This window comes from Brassica napus, chromosome C8 (assembly GCF_020379485.1).
Source record: "Brassica napus cultivar Da-Ae chromosome C8, Da-Ae, whole genome shotgun sequence".
Taxonomy (NCBI): domain Eukaryota; kingdom Viridiplantae; phylum Streptophyta; class Magnoliopsida; order Brassicales; family Brassicaceae; genus Brassica; species Brassica napus.
This window is the reverse complement of record NC_063451.1, coordinates 2094934-2121215: the sequence shown is the minus strand read 5'-3', so window position 1 is coordinate 2121215 and position 26282 is coordinate 2094934. Positions and strand designations below refer to the sequence as shown.

Genomic DNA, 26282 nt, shown 5'->3' with positions numbered 1-26282 from the left:
CCATCTGACCCACAATTGATGAATCTGCCATCAATCTCCAATTAGCTTCAAACCGTATACTTTATTGATTTCTTTCAAAGGTCTCATCTCTAACCCTCCTTCATTTTTGGAAAGCAGACCTCTCTCCAACTGACTTTCGCTTTGGTTGTTTTGAGCTCAGGACCTGACCAAAGAAATGCAGAACACAACCTCTCAATTTCCTTTAAGCAACTTCCAGGCAATCTAAATGCAGCCATCCAAAAATTAGCCAGACTAGTGATGACTGACTTTATTAACTGCAGACGACCAGCATGAGATAGGAACCGACCTGTCCAAGAGCTCATTCTCTTTCTGACTTTTTCTACAAGCGGTAGGTAGTCACTTACTGTCATACGTTTTGTAAGTAGAGGCAATCCAAGATAGCGCACTGGCAACTGCCCTGATGCAAAAGGAAACTCCGAAGAATATCTTCTCTTGTGTTATCTTGAATGCCTACTGTATAAAGGGTAGATTTCTCCAAGCTAATCTTAAGACCCGAGATGCTTGCAAAATTTTTGAAAACCGTGAGTATCCCTTCTACTGATCTCTTGGTTCCATCCGTGAATACAAGTAGATCGTCCGCAAAACACAAATGCGATAGCATGATGTTTTTGCATTTAGGATGATATCCAACCTGCTTCCTTTCCACTGCCTTATCCAACATACCAGACAGCACATTCATGCATATCTTAAATAGATAGGGGGATAAAGCACAGCCTTGCCATAAACCTCTCTTGCTTTGGAAGAAGCCGGCTAATTCTCCGTTCACCTGAACTGAAAAGGAAGCCGTACAGACACAAAGCTCAATCCAATGTATGAACTCCTCAGACATATTCAAAGCTCTCAGCGTATTCAAGAGGAACGGCCAGTGCACTGAATCGAACGCTTTTGCAATATCAATCTTCATCGCACCGCGTGGGGAGACATCCTCCTTGTGATAGTCTTTGACTATTTCTGTAGCCAACAGTAGGTTCTCCACAAGAAGTCTATCCTTGACAAAAGCAGACTGGTTGTACGATATGCATTGAGGAAGAGTACCCTTTAACTGGTTGGCTATGATCTTGGATATTACTTTGTACAGGACATTGCAACATGAGATCGGCCTGTAGTCTCTCATCTCTTGTGCACTCTCCTTCTTAGGTATAAGAGCTAATATAGTTGAATTTAACCCTTTAGGCAGAAACCCTTTACTGAAAAATGACTGAACAGCAGCAGTGAAGTCTTTACCAATTATACTCCATGAAGCTTTAAAGAATTCAGTCGTGTAACCATCTGGCCCTGGTGACTTGTTACTTGGCATATTGAAGACCACTTCTTTTATTTCCTCCTCTGTGACTACTCTTGTCAGTTTTGTTCTTTCTTCCTCAGTGCAGCGATATGGGATTGTTTCCTTTAGCTGCTCCACAGATGCAGTCTCTACATCTCTCGGCTCAAAGGTAAGAAACTCGTTGAAGAATCTCTCAGCTTCTTTCTTTATATCATCCTGAGTAGTAACACAACTTCCATCTGCACACTTAATTTCCCTTATCGCATTCCTGCTTTCTCTGATCTTAGCTGCATTGTAAAATGCCTTATTATTTTTATCGCCCACTTGTAACCAGTGTACCTTCGACCTCTGCTTTGACACCTTCTCTTCTATATCTGACACTCGCTGCCATCTTGCAGAAGCCTCTCGTTCTGCATACACATTTTCTGGTGTGGGCATTCTCATCATTTGTTCTTTCTTCACACAAAGATCACTATACGCTTCCTTTACCTTCTTTGTGAGTGATCCTAGCTTACTCTTACTCAGAGTACGCAGAGGAGGCTTCAACCCTTTAAGATACTTTGAAAATCTGTATAGAGCTGAAGTTGATTGGAACAATGGTTGCATGTCCTTCCAATAGTTACCAATTACCTCCATAAATTCTGAAGTTTCTGCAACTACATTTGTAAACTTGAACGGTTTACGTTTCCCAACAGCTTCCGCAGTCATATGAAACCTCCCTCTTAGATGATCTGAAACTCCTCCTGCTTCAAACACTCCATAAGCTTGAGTGCGATTATTTAACCATTTCTCATTCACCAAAATACGATCCAACTTCTTACTAATAGTTCCTTCATCTCTCTTGTTACACCATGTGAAACGCGGTCCTTGATACCCCATATCTGTGAAACTGCAATACTGAATCACACTTTCGAAATCTCTCATACCCGAAGTAACAAGACCTGAATCCTGGTAACTTGAGTGCTCTTCTCCATCCAACACCTCATTAAAATCTCCCATAATAACCCACTCTTTATTCCTGAACATTCCAGCATCTTGATGATCTTTCAAATCCCTCCATAACTCTTTTCTTTTTTCTGCCATATTTTCTCCGTAGACAAACGAGCAGAAGAATTCCTCCTTCTCTCCCTCCAATAGAACCGATACTGTAATTATCTGATCAGATTTAAAAACCGGAGTCAATCTGACCTGAGAATTCCAGAGCACCCAAATTCTCCCCTTCCTATTGAACTCATAGTTATTAATGCAAGACCAGCCTTGAAATACTGATGAAGCTATTCGACCAGCCTTACTTTCCTTAACCCTTGTTTCCAGCAACCCTCCAAACTGTAGACCTTTATTTTGAATCCATTCCCTTACTACTCTATGTTTTGAGCTTTTAGTAAATCCTCTTACATTCCAAAAAAACCCTGTCATTGAGAAAGATTTGTGGGGTTCCTTTTTCTCAGCTGCCCGGGTTTCTCTGGAATGACTTTGTGTAAAGTTTTTGATCTTCTCGGGAGTGAAGGTCTGATTTTAGTTGCGCTTGCAAGATCAGGCCAGTGCTCCTTAGAATCCAACCCAGCTATGTCTCTCTTTTGATTCTCTTCTCTCACTTCTTTATTCCCATTCATCCCCCCCTGTTTGCTCCTCAATTCCAACTTCCTCAGTTACATTCTTCCCCTCATTACATTCTTCAATACTCAAAACTTTCTCCATTTCGATTGGTTTTATCTTATCTCCATTCTCATCTACTTCAAGCAAAGCTGAAAATCTTGATGGAGTCAATAGCTTCTCCTGACTGAACTTCAGTGAGCTGGAACTTTTGCTCGCTTTCTCTGGCGTTACATCTGACCAGCTTTCTACCATTTCCCCTTCCTCAATATCCTCCTCTACATTAGTCTTTTGTTCTCCCAGAACTTCCTCATTAGATTCAATAATAACATCCTTACCCTCATTCTTTTTTTCTTTCTTCTTCATTTTCTCTCCTAACACCATCACTTTGCGTATCTTCTCTCTCTGATATTATTTGTTTGACTGATTTCTCTGTTCCATCTTTCTTATTCATGACACAGACTCTAGCTATGTGCCCCCATTTTCCACAAGTGTGACATCTTAGAGGTAACCATGTGTAAATGAACTCCACCAAAGAAGATTTGCCATTTTTGGTGAAATTTATTTTGTCTGGTAACTCCTTTGATAGATCAACATTTACGAAGATCTTTGCTAGTTTGAAATTCGAGCAGGAAGCTGTCTCTGGATGGAGCCTAACTGGAACCCCTGCAGCGCTCGTGATGAAACTAAGTCCCTGCCATGAGAACATATTCATCAGCACATTCTTGAGATAAACCCACATTGGAATCGACTTTATCTCTGGCTTCTCTTTCAGCTCATCAGGTGTCCATTTTGTTACAACCAGTGGCACGTTTCCGATGTTCCACATACCTCTTCGAAGGATTCGAGCTCGCATTACTGGATTCGAAACTCTAAACTTCATTGTTGTATTGTCTACAATATGCACATCGATCTGCTTCTGCTTTCTCTGAGTCCAGTTTTTGTTTACGATAGCATGAACACGAGCCACATGTGGAGCTGTATCAAGGAACTTCCCAATCAAATAGTCTTCCCATAGTAGATTTCCCTTCTCAATGACATCATCCGGTATCTCAACCATCTTCTCACCTTCCTTTTCTGTGATCTTAACCTCATACTTCTTCAACACCTTTTTCTCTTGCGCAATCTCAGCCCATGAACCTCCATTTTCAGTTCCCCTTGATAGGTTCTCCAATCCCTTACCTCCCGTTTGATTTCCTTCCTCTACCCCCGTACCTTCCGTCCGATTATTTAATCTCTTTTCCTCCGCTTGTTTCTGCTCTCTTGCCACCATCTCTTCAGTTTTACTCTGCTCCCCAACCTCCAAAACCTTCGATAAAACCTCTGATCCTTCCAATACGTTTCCCAACCCAACAGTCTCTCTCTGCTGTATCTGATTTGCCATTTCCTCCGTCGTAGATTCAGTTAACCCCGGCGGATCCGCCGCATCCATCTCCGAAAGTTTCGATCGCCAAATCTCCTTTTTTTTTGCCTTTTGCTAAACGGTGCGTTTCCTCAAAAAATCTAATACTTCTTGAAAAAATTTGGACCATTTCTCGATTTATGCGTGTCATCCTTGAAAAGAAAATGATGATAAAGAAATGATGCTCTCGTTGAGAGTCGAACTCAAGACCAGTTAATGGTTACCAGTTAGAGTCATGTAACTAATCATCATACATGGATTTCAATTTGTGATCTATGGTATGTTCTCGTAATTTTTTGGTTTTATGTTTAGTATAGACTATATAAAATAATAATGTTCAAAAATTAAAACTTAAATAAGGATTATCATTTCGAGTTTCAAAATTTTAACATAGACGAATAAACTAGATATCAGAGATGGATGATAGAAGACTTTAAAAAGAACTTTAAGTTGGTCGATCCATGAGTTACAGTTGAAATCATCTTCACTTAATTTCATAATTAACTTTGAATTCGATAACAGCTTCGACCAAGCCTAACACACTCCAACCAGTGCAAGATCTCAGCGTTAGGATCTCTCTCGATTACCACATTAGTCGCCGTGATCTGCATAACTCCTCTGTACAAGCCGACGCGGCCACGAACGCGAGCTACGGCTCCGATTCTGATGTCTCTTGCTTGTCTACGAGCGATTCTTGAGTGCAGCAGAATCGTCGATGAGTCGAACCGGCTGAAGTAAGAAGAGGTGAGTTGGTTGAGCCACATGATGCACGTGACGCAGCCAATGCCATCATCAATGCTGAACTTGAGAAACTTCTCGGCCATGTCGCGAGAGACGATCGTGCCCACTGTCTCTACTGTTTGAACCGAGACTGTCGATAAACTAGTAAAGAGAAAGGACGAATTCTTGTCGGTCGGTCAAGACAAAGACGTGTTTTATTAGATCAATGAGTCGAAACAGTGTTACAAAAGGGGGAGAGTACAAAGGAATTAGTCCGGCGAAAGCTGGTTCGTCGGACCGTACAAGTCGGCGAGAAGTAAGATATGAAACCCTAAATCTAGCCGAAAGTGAGTGTAGTAGTTTACGGATCCCCTCCTTGTTGTCTTTTCTCCTCTTTTTATAGACACATGCTCGTTAACCTAATGTGCTATGTCCTGACGGGCCTCCTCGAGTGGTTAGGCCGAGGTGTCGGGCCGCTGACTCGAGTCATCGAGCCGACGACTTTCGGTTGGTCGTCTCGCCGATCAAAAGCAGTTTAAAGCCGAGTCGATCACCGGCTCGCAAGTCGACGAACCGACTTTCTTTGTTGTGATCATGTGTTTGGATAATTGTCTTGTGGGCCTTTTGGAGGGGGGCTAGACCCATATCCAACATCTAAGCGTGAGACCCACGAGATAGCCCCCAGTGAGAAACAGTTGGCTTCTGTCGGTGATGGTCTCAGGCGGTGGATGTCACGTGTCATGAGTTTCGCGTGTGTGTTCTGTTGGGATGGATCCATGGCTGGACACAGACCATAACAATGAAGATTAGTGCGGGAAACCGTTAAAACGATTTTCAAAAAAGAATATTTGAACTGAAAATAATTCTACAACAATTATCTGTAAAAATAAATATATGTCGTCCTAGTTTTGACAAGTAGTTTATTCGGATGAGATTACTATTGTTATTTTTAATGTGATTAAAGAACGTTTTTCTGTTACTTAATTGTCCTGCAGTCTCAGAGATCTGAAGTTTAGCATAGTTGTTTGAATGAAATTATTGTGTAATTTACTCTTCCTTATTAAGAATTAAAAAGTAGTATAGTGTTGAGAAGAAACTATCCCATGAAAGTTACGATTTTGAAATCTTACTACATGATGCAGACCGGCACCCAGTAAGATTTCCAAAGAATTAGACACGTTTACAATTCTACATTACAAAAGATCTAAAAGTCTATAAAGACTGCATAACTCGTTTTTGATATGACAAACTTCTAGAATTTCATGAATTATTAAAGCTAAAACTCCATTAACTTTTCTTTTTCCAGACAAAAACAAATGATCTTGACAGTCACCTACTTGAGCAACTAGTTCTCGTGTAATAGCTACATCACCCTGGGTTAGATGTTATCATTTTAATCTAAATAAACTTTGTTATTCCACCATTTTTTATGTTACTTATAGAGATCATCATAAACAATAGTGTGTGGAGTCACTGATCAAACAAAACTCCACTGACACTGTTTATTTTTAGCTACCCCCTTCCAGGACATACATTTCTGTAGATTTGAATAAAGAAATGGAATATACATTTTAGTTGATTCAAGTACTATCTATGAATAGTAGAGTGGAGATGAATAAATGAAGAAAGCAAGACACTAAAAGCAGGAGAAAACTACTAAATGGTACCATGTCATTTTCAACTTTACCTTTGCTTCAGAGGCAGAGAATCTCAAAAATTCAAAAAGCCACAATAAATGCCTTTAGAGGTGATTCATGTTTTCTTCGTGTGTGTTTATTTTTCGTGAACTCATGTTTAATACTTCAGTACACCATCTTGTGACTCCAATTTATAATTTTGTTATGAAAATGTGAAATAAATAAACGAGTGAAATCAGTTTATAAAGTTAGAGGATTTAGAGCGAAAACTATTTTACAGAGAAAGGGATTCCAGCCACACTCATACGTGGACGTACGAGGTGGATTTAGAGTGGGTGAGGGATGACTATGACTTGAGACGCAAGCCATTATCGTACCTAATGGTTCAATCCTTACTAACTTAAAGTTAATGAAGCTTCAGTATAATAAATTATCTTTACTTCTTATGTGATTAGGAAGGCTAAGTAAAGTATTTGCTTACCTCTAACTTATTTGCGGGCCAGAGGATCTTTTAACTTAGTCTGCAATTTAGAAAACGAGTAAAATTAATATAAGAAATTAGACAAAATTAGTATAATAAATTAGACATCCGATGCGCATCAAAGCATAGCTATTCCTGAACATAATCATTCAAGTGATGACCTTAGTCACTAACTTAATGGACAACTAATGCAAAAGGAAAAGACAGTGTGTATGTAGGTCCAAATTTTAATACGGCTCACTAGAAAAGAAAGGGTCACACATGAGCATACTCTTATTCTGTGACTGTACTTGTAATTTGCAATTAACCACACGCAAAAGTGAACATCAAAGGATTAGGTGAATATATATAACTTCCTTGAGACGTAACAGAAAAGCAAGTGATATAAAGGAGAAAAATTCCCCTAAAGAAAAACTAACCCAATCCCACATCTACTAGGGAAAACAGGGGTAGGTAGATATGTTACCAAATGGGGAGGATGATTCGGATCTTATGCGTCTGGTGAAGGAGCTTCAAGCTTCTCTAATGAAGAACGATAAGCTGGAGAAAGAAAATCACGAGCTGCGTCAAGAAGTGGCTCGCCTACGAGCACAAGTAAGCAATCTTAAAGCACATGACAATGAGAGGAAATCAATGTTATGGAAGAAGTTGCAGAGCTCATATGATGGTGGCAACACAGACGCATCTAATCTGAAAGCGCCAGAGAGTGCCAAACCCAACATAAAGGGACATGAGGTAAAGAATCCAAACCTGAAGCCAATGGTCAAAGAACAATCTACAGCAATAAAGCCGCCTCCGCCTCCACCACTTCCATCAAAAACAACACTTGGAAAAAGGTCCGTGCGTCGTGCTCCAGAAGTTGTAGAGTTGTATCGTGCCCTCACGAAGAGAGAGTCTCATATGGGTAACAAGATCAATCAGAACGGAGTTTTGTCTCCTGCGTACAACGCAAACATGATTGGTGAGATTGAGAACCGCTCCAAATATCTTTCAGATGTAAGTACAAGACAAAACCACATATGTATTTTATTGTGCATCATTGTCTAGGATTTAATTCTTATCTAAATCATTACAAACAATGTGGTGTTTGGGAACTTGCAGATCAAATCAGACACTGACAGACACAGAGAACATATCCATTTCCTAATCAGTAAGGTGGATGCTGCAACATTTACAGACATATCAGAAGTGGAGACGTTTGTGAAATGGATAGACGACGAACTATCTTCCTTAGTTGACGAAAGGGCAGTCCTAAAGCATTTCCCTAAATGGCCAGAACGTAAAGCAGATTCACTAAGAGAGGCTGCTTGCAGCTACAGAGCGCTAAAGAGCCTTGAAACTGAGATTTTGTCGTTCAAGGAAAATCCAAAGGAACCTCTAAAGCAGGTCTTGCAAAAGATTCAGTCGTTACAAGACAGGCGAGCATGTATAAAGAATTAGAGCTACTAGTAAACTACTTGATCTATTCAATTACAATGTCATTAAATGTTCAATCTTTCAGGTTAGAAGAAGCTGTTAACAGCACAGAGAGGACAAGAGACAGCACAGGGAAGAGATACAAGGATTTTCAGATACCGTGGGAGTGGATGCTCGACGCAGGATTGATCGGACAGGTAGGTGACTGATTAGCTGCGATACACCGATAAAATCAAATTATGATGGAAACTATCATATAGGGATGTAAAGATGCCTATAAATTTTATTCTAAGCAAACTATAAGTTACATCTTTTGTAATGAATCAGCCATTTAACCAACTTTTACTTCTACTACTACCACTACTACAAGTGACAAGTAAGTAAACGAAATTTTACCTTATTGCAGCTAAAATACAGCTCGTTGAGGCTAGCTCAGGCGTACATGAAGCGAATAACCAAGGAGCTGGAATCAAATGGAGGCGGTAAAGAAGGGAATCTATTGCATCAAGGGGTCAGATTTGCCTACACAATACACCAGGTACCCAAAAAAAAAAGTCATAAAGTAATCTGTTTAATAAAAGCCATGTTCATATCTACTCAGTTATTTCTTGATGACACTAATTCAATATTTCAGTTTGCTGGCGGTTTTGACGAAGAGGCATTACGCATATTTAACGAGCTAAAGAAGATGGCTACAAGTGAATCCCAGAAGATAAATAAGTAACGGTTCACAAATTAAGAAAAAAAAGAACTCCGAGTCGATTTTGTGCAGCATCAACTAAGAGAGTGAACCATGTTGTAATCTAGCTTTTAAGATTACACACAAGACGTGTAAAAGAGACTATAGCCTAAGTTATTGCTCTGTTCAAGTCTTACTTAGATATCAATGTCTATGTATCTATGAATGTCACACTTGAATCAAGGAAGTATAATTAGCATTGAAACTTGCAGATGCCAATACACAACACCATTGTTGATGAAGGTCACTGAACGATATGCGATATATCAACGTTTTCTGAGCATATACACATTACGATTAACAACTATCATACGAATGATTCCAATACACAATCCACCAAAACGTAAACCGTCGGAACGAACCCTTCCGGTCACGACGGAAAAAAAAATAAATGAAGAAGCGAATGAGCAAACCTCTGATAAATTCCTCGAGCGATGAAATGCTCTAAGTCAAGCTTTCCTCAGCAGTTTTGAAGTTTTTCCTCATCAGTTCATCACCATCGTTTTCAAATTCGAGTTTTTGAGAATCTAAAGTGACGAGGAGGCTCTCTAGACGACCGGTTAATATCGTCAGAGCTTCTTACCACAGTCAGCCCAAAGGCCCAACAAAATATAACACTCAGAGCTTCTCACCAGTTGGTAATAAAGGCCCAGCCCAATAAATAACAAAATTTAACCCGACCCGACTGGAAATGACTCAAACCAAGTAACCAAGCACCACGTATTTGCTGTTATCCGGTTATCACAAATGTATACCACTGGGAGAATTAACCGATTATTATTATTTTTCTCGAAAAATAAATAAAAAGCTGCGGGGTTTCTCCTCTTTCTCTCAAATCTCTTTTTTCCGTTTGATTCTTTCTGTTAAAGCATTGTTTTATCAAAATTCAAATCAGAGCGGCGGTGGTTTCAATGGGGTCAAGCGCATCGAAGAATACTGAAGAAGAGGAAGAAGGCTCCAATGGCGGAGGAGGTCAGCTCTACGTTTCACTCAAAATGGAGAACTCCAAGGTCGAAGGCGAGCTTACTCCTCATGTCTACGGCTCTGTTCCAGTCATCGGCTCTTGGGATCCTTCCAAAGCTGTGAGCATCTGTTCATCCTCGTGATTTGTTCTTCCGATTCATACTTATGGCAATTTATAGCGTATCTGCGTTGTGTTTTTTTGCTTGATAGCTTCCGTTGCAACGTGAATCTGCGTCAATATCGGAGCTGAGCTTCGTTGTTCCTCCTGATCACGGTACGTGAGCTGACTCAATTTGGATCTGACTTGTTTAGGCGAGATCGTTTAGCTTATAGTTGATTCCAATGTTAGAATCGAATTGTTTTTTCTTCTATGAATTTGTTTGGTATTGGTTTATGTGTAGAGACTTTGGATTTCAAGTTTTTGTTGAAGCCAAAGGATAGAGATACGCCTTACATAGTGGAGGAAGGTGAAAACAGGCTTCTCACTGGTGGCTCGTTGCAAGGAGATGCTAGAGTAGCTCTGTTTAAGCTGGAAGGCGATGTGGTTGTTGAGTTCAGAGTGTTCATCAAAGCTGACAGAGTTTCACCGTTTGATCTTGCTGCTAGTTGGCGAGCTTATAGGGAGAATCTCCAGCCTTCTACTGTGCGTGGAATCCCTGACGTCAGCATCAATCCTGATCCAACAGCTGTAGATGAGGTTTCTTCTTTCACTTCTTTGATGCAATGTCAATGAAAACAGCAAAAAAAAATGATTTCTTAGTTGAATGCTTCTTTGATTTGTCACAGAATTGTCCTTCAGAAAGTTTGGAGCTTGATCTTGAGCATTATGAGGTTCCTGCTCCTGCAGCTTCGGCAAACTCGTCCCTTGTTTATGCGGCTGACAATGCAGAGAATCCACGGTCTCTTTCAGCTTCTGGTTCGTTTGTTAATGACAATACCCCAAAGGCGGCATCGAGCAGTCCTAGAGTTTCTGGTGCTAGCGTTGATGGATCGCCATCTGCAAAGGTTCTACTTTGATTAGTTGCATGCTAGATGAGTTAATGGTCATCTTTCTTATTTTTATTTTGGCATGCTTCTTACCTATAGGACATGAATATCATTGTTCCCGATTCCTCGGATTCATATTCGGCTTCAGGAGTGGGTGAGTCAAAGTCAGTGGGGATACTCTCACCTTTCCAGCTCAGAGATGGTCAAAGGGGACTCTTTGTTGATCGTGGTGTTGGATCCCCTAGGCTAGTCAAGTCTGTTAGCGCAAGCTCTTTTTTGGCTGACCTCAAACTTGATGCGCAAATCAAGGTTTGACATGAGCTAATTTATATTTCTAGTTGGATTATCTTAAAAAATTAAGAGTTTTTGACGTAGTTTCACTCTTTTCATTCAAATTGTAAGAATTCAATGCCAGCCGCTGCAGGAGCTGTTGCTGCAGCAGCAGTTGCTGACCAAATGCTTGGACCTAAAGAAGATAGACACCTAGCAATTGTTCTGGTATTTTTTCCATATAGACGCCGTTTATAGTTTCTGCAGGCTTTTCAGCTCATGTTTCCTCGTTTAATTGTTGGGAGCTAGATGGCTGGCTATTTTGTTTTATGTATTAACCTAAATGAAAAAAGGACTGATTGTTCTGATTCACACCATTTCCATCATATTGTATTAGGTAGGCCTGCCAGCTCGAGGAAAGACTTTTACTGCAGCAAAGTTGACAAGGTATCTACGCTGGTTGGGCCACGATACAAAACATTTTAATGTTGGAAAGGTTTGCTATTATTTTTTCTTGCGTGATCTGCAATTTGCAACACTTGTGAAGAGATTGACTCAATCATTGCTCCATTTCTTCACAGTATCGGCGGCTAAAACATGGAGTTAACATGGTAAAGCTGGATTTTAAATCAGGGTTTATAAGTATCTGCCCTCCATTTTGGATGATTTGTGATGGACATTGAATGAACTTTTTGTAGTCTGCTGATTTCTTTCGGGCTGACAATCCCGAAGGTGTAGAGGCACGAACTGAGGTAAGTGGTGATTTGAATTGCTTAGTTTAGCCAATTTGCGAGTCTGCGACTGTCTCTTCTAATTTGTGCGACTAAATTCATCTATATGGTACTTTAAACTTAATTCGTTAGATTGGGAGATGTTTAATTCAGTGATCAATGTTAACACTATCCATCTTATTATTTGCACATAGTTTTAACATATCACATTCCACTAGGTAGCAGCACTTGCGATGGAGGACATGATAGCTTGGATGCAAGAAGGTGGTCAAGTAAGTATTTTGTCAGTTGGATGCTTTTCCTGGTTTTTTTTTTATCTTTCATTCTAAATAGTTCATCTTTAGGTAGGAATTTTTGATGCAACTAATAGCACACGGGCTCGACGGAATATGTTGATGAAAATGGCTGAAGGGAAGTGTAAGGTACTGAAGCTTCGAAATGTTGATTCTTATCTTTTATGTTATAGTGTGTCTTTCAAAAAATTCTTTTGATGCAGCGCTTTTAGTACTGTCACGACCATTTTCGGCTAGTATTGAATTTGTGATTATTTCAGTCACTGATTTTCCTTTTATCTGTCATGTAGATAATTTTTCTGGAAACAATATGCAATGATGAACGCATTATTGAAAGAAACATACGTCTTAAAATTCAGCAAAGTCCTGATTATGCAGAAGAGTACGGTGCCTCTGTCAGCAACTTAATTTTCTCTTCCTAGTAGACTTCTTTTACCTGTCAACTTGCTTATGCCATTCTGCAGGACGGATTTTGAAGCTGGAGTGAGAGACTTTAGAGACCGTTTGGCCAATTATGAGAGGGTCGGTGTACAAACCTGCAGCTTATATACGTGTCCTAATTACTTTGATAAAGCGTAGTGCTTAGTTGACTCAGTTGTGGTCTTGGTACTGGATTCTAGTGCTGAGTTTGTTCTTTTCTTTATAGGTTTATGAGCCTGTTGAAGAAGGTTCTTACATCAAAATGATTGATATGGTCAGCGGTAATGGTGGACAGATACAAGTATGTTTTCTTATATGTGCTTGATGAAGAAATGTGTCACTGATGGCGTTTTTATCTGATCTCTATAGAATACTCTATAGTTTTGACTATTCCTGAATGTTAATCTATTACTTTTGCAGGTGAACAATATTAGTGGTTACCTTCCTGGAAGAATTGTGTTCTTCTTGGTATGAATTAACCATGTCTCTTGCTTATTTTCTTATTTGAAATGTCTTTCGCCTATTTGTAACATGAAAAATCAGCTTACAAGTTATATACTTGCAAGGGTGATTAACTCCTCGTCAACATTCATTGGCGAATGCAATAAGAATAAGTTTAGTGATCACGAGATCATTATCTTTGGAAGCTGATTTTATGTACCTTCAATCAGGTGAATACGCATCTCACTCCACGACCAATACTACTCACTCGGCATGGAGAAAGTATGGATAATGTTAGAGGCCGAACTGGAGGAGACAGTGTTATAAGGTATGTCTTTGCTCAGTTTCTTCCAAATTGTAAATTTGAATATCTTATGCCAATTGCTGCTCTGAGCCGATGCCTATGGGTTCTAGCTTCCTTTTATTTTCCTATTTCATCTTATTCAATAGTTTGGGTTGACTACTCTTGCTGCTTTTCCTCGGTTGCCCATTTTTGTTTTAGTTCACCTCTTCAGTAATATGCTAACGTTAGCGTGAAAATTGTATATCTTGTTTAAAATGTGAAATCGTGTCCTCGTAACTTTGTCAATTTTGAAACGCAGTGAATCTGGAAAAATTTATGCAAAGAAACTTGCCAACTTTGTCGAGAAGCGACTCAAAAATGAAAAGGCTGCTTCGGTAAGTATTGCAGACTGTTGCAACATGTTTGAATTTTGATGTATTGGCAATTGTGTCAAAGAAAGCTTATTGGCAACTGTGAAACCTCTGTATCAGTCTAGCAAGCTCCAGAAAGAAGTATTGAGAATAAATATGGTCACACAAGTTTTAGCTTTCGTACACCAACCTAGGCATTAAAACCATCCTTGAAACCCTTTTCTGTCACACAAGTTCACAAAGGCCCAAGCAGTTCCGTACTTGGTTAATTTGAAATCATAAAGTTTTTGATAATACGGTAATGTTGATCGACGTTGTCTATTTTCAGATTTGGACCAGTACACTTCAGAGAACAATCATGACAGCAAGTTCCATTGTCGGATTTCCAAAGGTAGGTATCTCTCAACTCTCAAAATGTCTTGTAATTATAAGTTGATGTGTAAGTAACAATCAAGTTTTCCTATTTTCATATGTAGGTGCAATGGCGTGCCCTGGACGAGATCAACTCTGGAGTTTGCGATGGAATGACATATGAAGAGATAAAGAAGAACATGCCGGAAGAGTACGAGTAAGTGGCTTGGTAGAATCTGTATATATTTATAAGTTTTTATTATTAAGAGTTCTAAAAGAATGTGAGAAAGGGAACAAAAATTATGTTCAATGAGGAAAATAGAATAACTTTATAGTTTTTTGCTCATCATAAAGCCACGAAACTAGATTGTAAAGTGCTGAACAAAAAAAAACTTACTCCCATGTTGCATACTGTACTGCATTAACGTAAGCTCTATGCTACAAATCTGAAACGGGCAATAGGCTCTTACTCTTCTCTAATCACCTTGTGGTGCATATGACTGCCAGATCTCGGAGAAAGGACAAACTGCGATACAGATACCCCCGTGGAGAGTCCTACCTCGATGTAATTCAACGGTATGTCGTTTCTTTTTTGACATTCAGTCATAAAATAAAAACCTCAAGCAAACATTGCTTCTTTGGCAATATAGGCTGGAACCTGTGATCATTGAGTTAGAACGACAAAGAGCTCCTGTCGTCGTCATATCTCACCAGGTTACACTTAGAAAAACACAGTACACAAATGTTGAATTGATTTCAATGACTTGTCAATGAGTTCCTCTTACTTGGTTTGTACACAGGCCGTTCTGAGGGCCTTATATGCATATTTTGCGGATCGTCCCCTCAAAGAAATACCCCAGATCGAGGTAATGTGAATTAGAAAATTTGAAATTTTGCATGATTAAAATCGTTTGAATGGATAAGACGGACACGTAATAAGATCATTGCTATCTAACAGATGCCGCTGCACACTATCATAGAGATACAGATGGGAGTTTCTGGTGTGCAAGAGAAGCGCTACAAACTCATGGACTGATTACAACAACCACAATTTCAGTCGAATAGAAAGATTTGGAGATATTGGGTTACAGTTTGGCCTCCTAGTTCTTAGTTTTTATCCTTTGAATACTTTTCTTTACAGTCTCACATGTCTTGTAATACCAACATGTTATATCTTCTTACAGTAATTAAATTTTACATTATAGATCTAAATATCTGTCGTCGCAATCAGTTCTTAGCATACTGTTTGGTTTCCTTGGGTTCAGACTTCACACTGAACGTGCAATTTGCCTGAGTGTAATAGTTAAAATTTACGTGAACAATAAGAGGATGAAACGTTCTAATTGCTCCACCTATAATTCTCTCTTAGCTGCATTTTCTAATCATTTTCTAAGCTCACGTCACGTTAATGTACAGCGCAGTTTATGGTAATCAACTAATGATCGATTCACTCTGATCAAAAAGATATATTTTGGTAATATTTCATCTCAGTCAAATACAAAAACATAGAAGAAAGATGCAACTTCCACATATATATTTCGGGTCCATATATTTCTGATCTTTCGATAAAAAAATTTCATTTTTTTCATAAAACATAGGAAGTAAAACCAATAAAAAATTTCTTTCAATTCATCCATAGAGTTGAAAACCTCTTTCAAAAATTGTCTTTGATCCAATTCGTAGAAATTAATAGAAAAGACAAATCCCTTATGATACATCAAATCCGGGTCAATCGAGTCACAGTTTCACAAAGTGTATAACTTGTACAAATCTTTCTATTTTTCTCAAAAAGAAAACATCATATGAACTAGATTGAAAGTATCTGTCATCATAAAATTAGGATTCATTCCTTATCGCAAATATTCATTTGTAGTATATCATATCTCAACAGATTGGCGTAATTTTTCTACTGCATATAAAAATATAAAATTGACGATGTCGAGTAAACAATAAAAAAATCTATTAATCCAACAAAAAGAGAGAGAATAAGACCGGAGAAATCACGAATTGGATCTTAAATTGATAGGTAATAAAAACATCAATTAATAACAGCCTAGTGGTCCCGGCGGGGCTCGAACCCGCGACCTTCGGCTCATAAGACCAACGCTCTAACCAACTGAGCTACGAGACCTCTGCAAATCAAATGTGCCACTAATTTTTAATTTCAAATATCTTAATCATGTATAATGTATACCTAGTATCCATGGTTCTTGTGTTGACAGTATAGCTTTCCAGAAGAATTATGTAACATTTTGAACCCTCACATCAGCTCATATGATAAATCATCAATCATTCTCTACTATGTATGATATATTATCATGTTGTCTTATTATATGTCAAGTACGATATTTTATACCTATGATAAAAAAACTTATAAGCAAATCATCTCCATATATTATTTTATGGTCAATGTTAGAATGAGTAATGGGTCACAGTCCTCATGTTAACGTTCTATCTTCAACCCTTATAGACTCCTAATGATACCGATACATATGGGTCATTGGTCTCAACCCAACCCAAGTATACATTGTTAGAACTTGTGGTTTTAGTTTCCTTATTTAAATTTGAAAAGCCAAACGAGAGAGAATAGAGTTTGATCAACATTTGATTGTCATGTAACTTGAGACCTATCACATTTTAGAGTATCATGTTACAGCACGAAAGAAAGTGAAGTTGTTTTATAGCAGGCCTCTGATGTTGACGTACGAGGATAAATAGGTTTTGATACGTTCCAACAAATCCAACATCGTATTGACTCCTTTCATGCAAACCAGAGGGAAGCGATTCACTTTGACACTGCGAATGAAGTCGTCGGATGAATACTTGGCACACGCGCCAGGCACTTTATCACCTTTGTAAGCCTTGCAGATGTAGCTTATGAAATTTTCATAATCCTACAGTAAACATAATATTAGGTAAGTTCAAAGCCAAGAAACATCAAGCACATATACATGCAGAGAACTGATTCTAAACTACCTAGGCCTATCTAATCCACAAGATCGATCCTGACCATAATCAGGTGAAACATTTAGCCTTTGACTCCAAAATTTTTAAAATAATTATTTTTTTTGACAAACAACAAAAAATAATTGTATCTATGTACTATGTTACAAAATAATTAACATAAACATAAACCTCTATATTTATAACATTTTAATTAAAACTCTTACTTAATTGTTTATAACTCCCAAAACCTCAGGACAAAAAAAAGCTCTCCATCATTTTCTCAAGAGTATTGAGTATAGAGATAGTCGTGAACAGAGATTAAGAGAGCTTGTATTGTTCACGGTAAGCATTCAATATATTCTAAAAGGAATCATATTAAACGAACCTCATAAAGTGGCTGACCATCCACGACTACCCATGGAACGTATTCATGAGGCGGCTGAAGTGCACTCGTTTCTGCAGCATACTGCAACTCAAGCTGCAGCAAGTGAAAAAAGATTAGCACCAAATGCACCAATCTGTGAACTATACATCCCAGAAGCTTGAAAACAAGAACATGGTACATGGATACAAATATCTTACATTAAAATAAAACGGTTTAAAAAAAAAAGTGAGTTTATTAAGCATAAAACTGCTCAGAATATCCCTTCTATAACCAGACTATTCCAATGCTCATAAAACAACTTGTGGTGAAAAGCTTTATTTTATTATTTTTTACCAAAAAAAAAAAAAGAAAGACATTGTGGTGGAATGAAACTAATAAAGAGAAGGGACTACTAACCTCTTGTCCATGTCCACTGCTGAGGCAATCAGCAACAGGCTTTGAGCTCAGATTGAGCTTCTCGTAACAAGTCTCCCACTTGTCATACTTGTCTTCTGTCACCAAACTCTCAACACAGTAGATAAAAGGGAAATGATCGCTCTGCATAACGAAAGTGACGGATCTCACAAATCTATATGTCTAAGAAGAGTATAACTTGTTTCGCACGTCAAACAGATCTCATCATCAGACTTACCAGTTTCGGCCAAGAATCAATTGCACAAGCTTCTACCGTATCCAAGAAGCATTCAGTTGCCCCGTGCTGCAACAACAAGCAGACAAGGTTTATGTAATCGAATCTGATTCTGTAGAAAGAAACAAGGAGTATACCTGGCAAAGGGCAGTGACATTGTCGGGGCGGAGGTAGGTGTTACCCCAGGGAGACAGATGGAGATCGACAATGTATGTCAGATCGTCTTCAAAGAGCTTCAACTATGAATGAAGAACAGGCTGGACAGAGAGACTCATAGTACAGACTCAGCGAGACTTTCGACGAAGATGGTAGAGAAACGCCAGAGAGATCAGATGATGATGATGAAGACAATGATACAAAGCAGAGAAGAAGGGAAGCGTAACAGATCAGGAGAAGATGTTTGCTCTTCGGCATCGACGCCATGATTGTAGAGACGAGCTTTGACTTTTCTTTAAAGACAATTACATAACAATATACCTCGATGCTCGCGAAAGGTGACAATAATTTATTATGGTAATGATTAAAGACACGTGCTATATATCATACTGTATTTTGTAATGTTTTTTTCTCTCTTCTACTTGGGCTTGGTAAAGATGGTAAACATTAGATGTAAGACTATTTAAACGGAGGACTTCGAGGATGTACTCACCGGAGATCATATAGATCAAACACAAATAGAGAAAGGTGATCTCCGGAGAATCGGTTCGTGTAACTAATACATGCTCTAATTTTAAATGGGCAGCTGACAAAAAAAAAAGACTCGATTTAAACCAAATTGAGACAAAACAACTAAGGAAATCCACTAAAAAGACTTGCAGATTAAAAAAAATTATTTGATGAGAGTACACACGGTTTTAGATGTTAGAACCTAAACGCAACTGGAACTAGGAAAAAAAAGAAGATAGAATACGAAAATATGTAGAAGGAAATGCTTTGGAATACCATTGATTTGGATGTGAATTTGGCTCGAACCACGCTGCTGTTACCGTGAGGCCTTTTAGGTTTTAATGGGACTCAGTTTACATAACGGGCCCTTTCAAAACTAAAGCAAATCATGTTTTCTAATGAGCTAATAAATCAGTTAATTTGCCAATTAAAAACAAAAAATGTTCATTTGGTCACAAAGAAACTGAGAAGCTTAGAGCACCTCCATCGGTAGATCTTGGAGGAGGTACTAAAGTAATTAAGGCAAAAAATTAAATCATAAATGGTTTTATCAGACAGGAGCGCTCCTTGATTAGGTGATTTAAGGACTGGTAAAGATTTCAGACGTGGCAGCAGGGGATTGGCTGGGTCATTTTAGACGAAAAGTCTCGAGGTCGGTTGGTCTTTTTCATTTTTTTTTCATCTTCGATGTCATCAACGACATCTCTTCCTCCTCTCTCTGTCGAAATCTCATTGATGATCTTTGATCCGTCTGTTCGTCGGTGATTATGGCGTTCTCTTGTGTGATTTCGTCGAAATCCCATCATCGGGTCTTCCTTTCTCGTCGCTCTATCTCTATCTATCAAACCAGAGAAGAAGAAGAAAAGAGAATCGGACATGGCTTTGCCGAGCAAACGCCGAGAGATGGAGATGATGAAATTGTATGTGCTCAATTTTCTATCTTGTAGTTCATCGAATTCATCTCTCGATTTGGCTCTTTTTTTTTTTAATAGACATATTGGATCTGTTGATGATGATGATCTCTTTCTAATTCATATATATGTCTTCCTTCTTCTTGTAGGATGATGAGTGATTACAAGGTGGATACTATCAACGACGATTTGCATATGTTCTATGTCACTTTCCATGGCCCCACTGACAGTAATCCCTCCAAAAAAAAATCTTTGATTTTGTTCTTGTCAACATTCCTCATAAGCTACTTGTCGATAGAATAAGAGTCTTCATAGATTCACCATCTTTGATTGAAAAACGATAGCTTTTTAAGTGCCCTATCTCTTTGTTGTTGTTTGTTTGTTGTGTGAAGGTCTTTACGAATGAGGTGTGTGGAAGATCAAAGTCGAACTCCCTGAAGCTTATCCTTACAAATCTCTTTCTGTTGGTTTCGTTAACAAGATTTATCACCCCAATGTTGATGAATCGTAAGTCACTGAGCTTATCATTTACCAATCTTGATCACTCTCTCAACCTATATATGCTTCTCATGTTTTGTGGCAGTTCTGGCGCAGTTTGCTTAGATGTAATAAACCAGACATGGAGTCCAATGTTTGGTAATTTATATATATATTCTCTGTGTCTTGATGCGAGACCGTCCTGCCTATGAGCTCAAAGTCAAAGGTTCATCTCACTCACTCTTCTTCCAACTTGCTTCTCTATTCAATTAAACTTCTCATGGACACATTGGTAATCTTTGACATTTCAAGAATATTGCAAGAGATATGCTAAACCAGAGGACTAGGGCTGGGACTTCGGATATTCGGTTCGGGTTCGGATAAGATCCGATCGGGTCCGGGTTTTTCGGATAAATGAATTCTATACCCAATGGGTACTTAGTAAATTTCGGTTCGGGTTTCGGATCGGGTACTACCGGTTTCGGGTCGGTTCCGGGTACCCGTTTCTTATGTGAATTATATAAATATTTACAAAATAAAATAATTATATACCAGTTTTTTATTTATTTATTTTATTTTTTAAAAAAAAGTTAATAGAAATCGTATATATATTAGTAATATGTATTAAATACAACGAAGTTGAACTAGTCTAGTGGTATTGCAGTTGTTGCTTTGCCTATCCAACCCGGGTTCAACCCTCGAAAGATACAAATCTATGTTTTTTAAGCATAGAATTCGGGTTAAACGGGTACCCGTTCGGTTTCGGGTAAAAACCGGAACCGAACCGATACCCATGGATAATTAACACTAATACCCATCGGATAAATTGCCTAGAACCGAAACCGAACCGAACCGGTCCATTTCGGGTCGGTTCCGGTTCGGGTATTCGGTTATGGATAAAAATCCCAGGCCTACAGAGGACATAGGAGCACCTGAGGAGATCTCAAGTGATGACGATGATGATGATATACTGCACGAGAATCCATAGAACTGCATTGCTCCCCTTAGAATATACTGCACGTCAGATGCGAGTTCCATAACCCCTACGTACTCTAGCCTTTCTAACCGGTGATCTATCTCTCGCAGTTCCAAAATATGTTTTTATGTAATTTTTATTAAAATTTTTATGTATATTTTTATTTAAAATCATTCTACTTAAAAAAAAATATTAAGAATCCCATAAGAGTTCTTCCATTGGAGGAGTAAAAAATTATCTCCACTAACTAAGGTTCTAAACTTGTCAAATCACATTATATATTCTTAATTTAATCATTAGAGCTTCTAATGGGTCCTAATGGATGGAGATGGTCTTATTACAAAACTATAAGAAAACTGATAATCCATTGAAGACTTAATATTTCATAGGTTCTTGTCAAAAGCAATTATTTTCTTTATTTTAATATTAACATATTCTCATGTTATGCGTACACTATAATAGGTATTCAAATTCAAGTGTTCCGTCGATATTTTTATACGTATGTATTCAAATGTTTCCATAGATATTTTCGAATACTTTGTATACTAGTCAAATGCATGTATTTATATTAATATAAAAGAAAGGAAAATAACATTACATTATTGCTTTCTTTTGTGACTCGGCTAGGAATTAGTGAGCTCCAAAGGAGCAGTGAGAGAGGTCCCACAACTAGCATTCCAAGCTGGACTCTCCAAACCAATCAGCTTGGGACTATCCCGTCGCTTTTGGGATAAGATGCCACATCCTATACTAGTTACATCACATATACAAGTATTAAAGAAAATACTGTAAATAATATCTATATATCTATATATGTTCTTTTTGTTTGAGGTTGGATAGACACCGAAAGAAAATATAAGAGTGGAGAGAAAAAAAAAACTGAGGAAAAGATAAGACATATATGGATACACAAAGATTACCCAAGAAAGAAGAAGATGATTATCAACCTTCTTCAACCATCGAGTCCATAAATGATTTTGACAGCATTTTCGACCTCAACCTTGACGGTTCAAAATGCTCTCAAGAACTCACCTGGGATTTCTTTAAAGAAGATCATGAAGATGTAGAGGAAGAAGAGAAAAGATTGAGTACTGATCAAGAAGGCTCAAGTTCTGGGGGTTGGGATAATAATATGTCGACGGATTATGAAGACAAAGAGTTGAGTCTGAAGCTGAACTTGAACCATCAAGAAGTTATTAATGCTTGGTCTGATCGCCCCCAGCAACCTCTGTGGACAAACACTTCACTGCTAAGGGGTCCGGCCAATGCCCTTTATGTTAGTTACCGCTTATCTCTTACTTGTTGTGCAAGTCATGGTTAGTAATTTAATTTTGATTATTAGCATTGATGATTTATATTCAGAGTGGGGAAGTACCGGTGATGGATGAAGGGAGAAACATGAGACGAGAAGCGAGTGTGTTAAGATACAAAGAGAAGAGACAAAGTAGGCTCTTCTCTAAGAAGATAAGGTATCAAGTCCGAAAGCTTAACGCCGATAAACGACCTCGTTTCAAGGTCACTCTCTTGTTCCTTTTTAATTATCGTTATTTACTTTCATAACACTGATTAATTTTGTGCTAAATAACCCTACAACTCTAGAATTTCTTATGAACTTTCTTGCGATGGATTTCTTTTCAATTATTTGTAGGGTCGATTCGTGAGAAGAGAGACTTAAAAAGGAAAAGAAAATATCTGGAAGGAAAATATCTCCAATCTTCGATATGTTTTTTTTAGTAGTACTATTATTATGACCAAAAAAAAAGTAGTACTATTATTATGAATATTTTTTATTTTCATATGTATTTGTGCTTTCTGAGATATCATTATCATCTTTTACAACTTTGTCAAATTTGAAACGAAAATATCTCCTCGACGAAAAGAAAAAGAGATGCAAAATATCTTATAAAGCAAAGGAGTTGAAGATTACATTAAGAGGACGTTTATGGTAAGTCTTTGTTGAGTTCGGTGGGGCCTAAGTCTAAAGAGGTTCCATCACCACATGTTTAAATCCAAAACTACCCAATCCGTTGTCGGGGTCAGTGTACCAAACTGTGTATCAACAGAAAAACTTCATATTACTGTCAGTGAGTGATAATGCTCCTTTTACAACAGACGTTCAGATTCTGCTGAAGCGCTCAGTTAATGTTATTGTAAAAAACTATGTATTTTCCATTTAAAAATTTAAACTAAAACGTTTTAACACAATCTAACGTTTTTATCTCTTTGTAACTATGTTAGTAATTGATGCAGCCCAAATTCTGGGTTGACCAAATTGGTTTCCGAGGTTCAAATCGGATTGACCCTAGATGAGGTCTAATGGTCGATATGGCCAATATCCAACTTGATAACCTGAAACAATTGAAAGATGAAACAGAGAATAAGAAGGTGATGAGATGAGAAGAATGGTCGGATTGATGGATGTAATGGAGCTAAGCTTGCTGGTTGTATAACACTCTCAAGCCTTGGCCGGTGGATGGGATGGATAGATAGATATGGATCGACTCTCTTAATCAATGGACGAACAGATAGTCTTGAATCACACAAGGCTCCCTGGACGTGGCTTCAATAGGTCTTAGTGAATCACACACAAAGAACTAGAGAACTAACAACAAAGAATTCACAACTTTGTTTTAAAAGAAAAACAGTTTCTTATTACTTTCAATGATCAAGGGTGCTTTACAATGAACTATGACCTGAGCTTATATAGGCTCGATATTGGGTCTACTACAACGTTTTAATACTCTAGAAAGGAAAGAAAATACACGAAAAATAAAGCTAATGGTCTTTGTCTTCAATAAACTAGCCGTTAGGCTGATTTGTGGCTATTTGGAAGAACTGATCTTGTATCTTGATATCTTGGTTTTGTATCCACGAAATAGGATTCTCTGGTTGCTGAATAAATTCACATTGATTTTGGTATCTTCTGGTTCAAAGGGAAAGAGCCGTTGGTCCTTAACTCCTCCAAGCAAGAATGAATCCGAAAAAGGTAAGTTACTCGAAATGAAGATCTTCTTATTCCCATGCTTGCTGGTGTGTGGTAAAATCATGTAAGGCTCTTCTGGATCGTGAGATTTGTCCTCTGGATGTCTTGGATCGATTATGTGGAAGTTGCCTTAGTTGAGTAATCTCGGTTTGGAGATTGTTGGTCGAATTGATTTCACAATCTTTCCATAATTGGCTCCTTATACTCAAGGGCTGGAATGATGGCTTTGTATCTGGACAGTTTTATACTGTAGGAAAGCTTCTTAGAAACATCTTGATTGCTGAAATAATGGTCGAAATCATTCCAAGCCTGGTGAGAAAAGAGCTGTTGGGAATTCATGGCTTTTGACTCCAAAAATGACAATTCTGGTCTTGGTTGATTCTGAGTATTCTGGTGGATGCTGGTGCAGCTGTAGGTTTCCTGATGAGTAATTAATTGATAGGTTGGTCGTTGGTGCTCTATTCCTCCAAATGTGAAAGCATCCAAAAATGGTAAGTACTGTCTCTTTTGATTCCATGTAATCTGGTGCATTCTGGTGCATGATAAGAACGTGCCTGACTCTTCTGGACCTAGGAGTGTCAATTCGGGCTGGCCCGGCCCGGTCCGGCCCAAACCCGCTAAACCCGTAAATATTTGAGCCCGGCCCGGCCCGAAAATAATTTGGGCCTAGAATTCAAAGCCCGGCCCGGCCCTTATAGGGCTACAGGGCTTTTCGGGCTTTTGTGGGCTTTTCGAAAAATAATTTGTCATTGTCACTTCCATCGTTTTCATACATGTGAATTTTCATTAAAAAAGAGTTTCATTTTTTAAAAATAAAAAAAGTATAAAGTGAGTTTAAAATTTTCTTGTCTATCACAAATTTTTTATTTTTTCGTATGTTTTAAAAACATTTTATACACAAACCAAATTTAATAAGATTTAAATAATCAAATATCAATTAAAACAAAAAATATAAGAGAACAAAATTTATGATAAACATGGTCAAACGTTTTATACTTTATATTTTGAAAATAAAAACATGTTGTACATGAAAGAAGAATGTACTTTTGTAAAATTTAAAATGTAACACTTGTAATGATGAAACAATAAAGTGCATTAAAAACTTTTATATTTGCTTTATTAGAGTTTAGATAAAAATATTAAAATAATATATCAATACTAATAATAGTTTCGATTACAAGAAAGAAGGATAATATTTACGCTAAAATATAAATTTCGGGTTTTCGGGCCGGCCCTAGCCCAAACGGACTTAAGCCCAAAATACCCAAAGCCCAAATGGGCTTAGCCCGAAAGGCCCAATTTTTTTTTGGGCTTATAAAGCTAAGCCCAAACCCGGTAATTTTTAGGGTTGGGCGGGCTCGGGCTACGGGCTTCGGCCCTAATTGACATGTCTATCTGGACCCTTGTATGTGTCTCCTGATTGCATAGATAAATCTTATGGTCGCCAATTTTTGGTTTGCAACTGATTAAACCACTGACCTTCCAAATAAGGCAAGTCGGGCCACCCTTGATTTGAAAATGGCATATCTTCTAAACCATTTATCCTTTTGATATGAAACCAATTCGCCGCGTTCTCTTTTTGAGTGTAGAATCTACGAAAATTGGTTTCGTGGAAAACTTCCTCCTGGTTGGTGAGATATGAAGTTTTTACTGAGAACATATCCTGGCTGGTCCTTTGGTCGGCTGATTGGTGCAACTGATTGGCCTCAGGTTCGGCTACTGATTTGACATCAGTAATCCAAAGTTTTTTTCACCAAATGCAAGCAATCTGGTGATGTAGATGAAAGGAGTTCATGCACGTTGTTGAGAAGTTTGATCCTTTGTAACTTGGTTAAGATATTACATAAGCTAATAGAGAACAAGAGCTGAAACAGTTACATCATTTCATAAAAAAACTCAAAACCAAGTCGAAGCCGAGTTGATGTTC

At 38.1% G+C, this 26282-nt stretch overlaps 4 protein-coding genes, 1 non-coding gene and 2 pseudogenes across 5 annotated transcripts; 4 read left to right on the top strand and 3 right to left on the bottom strand.

Annotated features, from left to right (window-relative positions):
* Positions 1-2139: 2139 nt before the first annotated feature.
* On the bottom strand, positions 2140-7995 carry LOC125591425. Its single transcript, XM_048765637.1, has 3 exons — positions 7869-7995; positions 7585-7700; positions 2140-7158 (listed from the first exon to the last, which is right to left on the bottom strand). The coding sequence occupies exon 3, from the start codon at positions 4308-4310 to the stop codon at positions 3219-3221; it is 1092 nt and encodes a 363-aa protein (XP_048621594.1). The 5' UTR covers positions 4311-7158; positions 7585-7700; positions 7869-7995; the 3' UTR covers positions 2140-3218.
* LOC125591424 (protein CHUP1, chloroplastic-like) lies at positions 7474-9478 on the top strand. Its single transcript, XM_048765636.1, has 5 exons — positions 7474-8114; positions 8220-8536; positions 8620-8731; positions 8941-9072; positions 9169-9478. Exons 1-5 carry the CDS (start codon positions 7578-7580, stop codon positions 9256-9258), a joined length of 1188 nt encoding a protein of 395 aa, XP_048621593.1. The 5' UTR covers positions 7474-7577; the 3' UTR covers positions 9259-9478.
* A 586-nt stretch (positions 9479-10064) lies between these two features.
* On the top strand, positions 10065-15587 carry LOC125591423 (6-phosphofructo-2-kinase/fructose-2,6-bisphosphatase-like). Its single transcript, XM_048765635.1, has 23 exons — positions 10065-10355; positions 10447-10510; positions 10638-10933; positions 11023-11241; positions 11323-11532; positions 11626-11721; positions 11891-11989; positions 12075-12104; positions 12192-12245; positions 12443-12496; positions 12569-12646; positions 12808-12899; positions 12982-13039; positions 13164-13238; positions 13358-13405; positions 13609-13706; positions 13981-14056; positions 14361-14423; positions 14509-14600; positions 14891-14959; positions 15034-15097; positions 15184-15249; positions 15342-15587. The coding sequence occupies exons 1-23, from the start codon at positions 10185-10187 to the stop codon at positions 15417-15419; spliced, it is 2250 nt and encodes a 749-aa protein (XP_048621592.1). The 5' UTR covers positions 10065-10184; the 3' UTR covers positions 15420-15587.
* Positions 15588-16440: 853 nt separating this feature from the next.
* TRNAI-UAU lies at positions 16441-16514 on the bottom strand. The gene has a single exon. It is a non-coding gene; the product is annotated as a tRNA-Ile (tRNA).
* Positions 16515-16725: 211 nt separating this feature from the next.
* Positions 16726-18962, bottom strand: LOC125591426 (annotated as a pseudogene).
* Positions 18963-19699: 737 nt separating this feature from the next.
* On the top strand, positions 19700-20960 carry LOC125591428 (annotated as a pseudogene).
* A 986-nt stretch (positions 20961-21946) lies between these two features.
* On the top strand, positions 21947-23214 carry LOC125591427 (zinc finger protein CONSTANS-LIKE 7-like). Its single transcript, XM_048765638.1, has 3 exons — positions 21947-22648; positions 22735-22887; positions 23021-23214. Exons 1-3 carry the CDS (start codon positions 22274-22276, stop codon positions 23045-23047), a joined length of 555 nt encoding a protein of 184 aa, XP_048621595.1. The 5' UTR covers positions 21947-22273; the 3' UTR covers positions 23048-23214.
* Positions 23215-26282: the final 3068 nt, after the last annotated feature.

Excerpts from the sequence above, each read along its gene's own strand:
- LOC125591425 (XM_048765637.1), bottom strand. The coding sequence starts at position 4,310 with ATGGATGCGGCGGATCCGCCGGGGTTAACTGAATCTACGACGGAGGAA.
- LOC125591423 (XM_048765635.1), top strand. The coding sequence starts at position 10,185 with ATGGGGTCAAGCGCATCGAAGAATACTGAAGAAGAGGAAGAAGGCTCC. Across the intron at positions 12,105-12,191 it reads TAAAACATGGAGTTAACATG|TCTGCTGATTTCTTTCGGGC; the intron begins GTAAAGCTGGAT and ends AACTTTTTGTAG. Across the intron at positions 12,497-12,568 it reads GGATGCAAGAAGGTGGTCAA|GTAGGAATTTTTGATGCAAC; the intron begins GTAAGTATTTTG and ends GTTCATCTTTAG.
- LOC125591424 (XM_048765636.1), top strand. The coding sequence starts at position 7,578 with ATGTTACCAAATGGGGAGGATGATTCGGATCTTATGCGTCTGGTGAAG. Across the intron at positions 8,537-8,619 it reads ATTCAGTCGTTACAAGACAG|GTTAGAAGAAGCTGTTAACA; the intron begins GCGAGCATGTAT and ends TCAATCTTTCAG. Across the intron at positions 8,732-8,940 it reads ACGCAGGATTGATCGGACAG|CTAAAATACAGCTCGTTGAG; the intron begins GTAGGTGACTGA and ends ACCTTATTGCAG.
- LOC125591427 (XM_048765638.1), top strand. The coding sequence starts at position 22,274 with ATGGATACACAAAGATTACCCAAGAAAGAAGAAGATGATTATCAACCT. Across the intron at positions 22,649-22,734 it reads GTCCGGCCAATGCCCTTTAT|AGTGGGGAAGTACCGGTGAT; the intron begins GTTAGTTACCGC and ends ATTTATATTCAG. Across the intron at positions 22,888-23,020 it reads ATAAACGACCTCGTTTCAAG|GGTCGATTCGTGAGAAGAGA; the intron begins GTCACTCTCTTG and ends AATTATTTGTAG.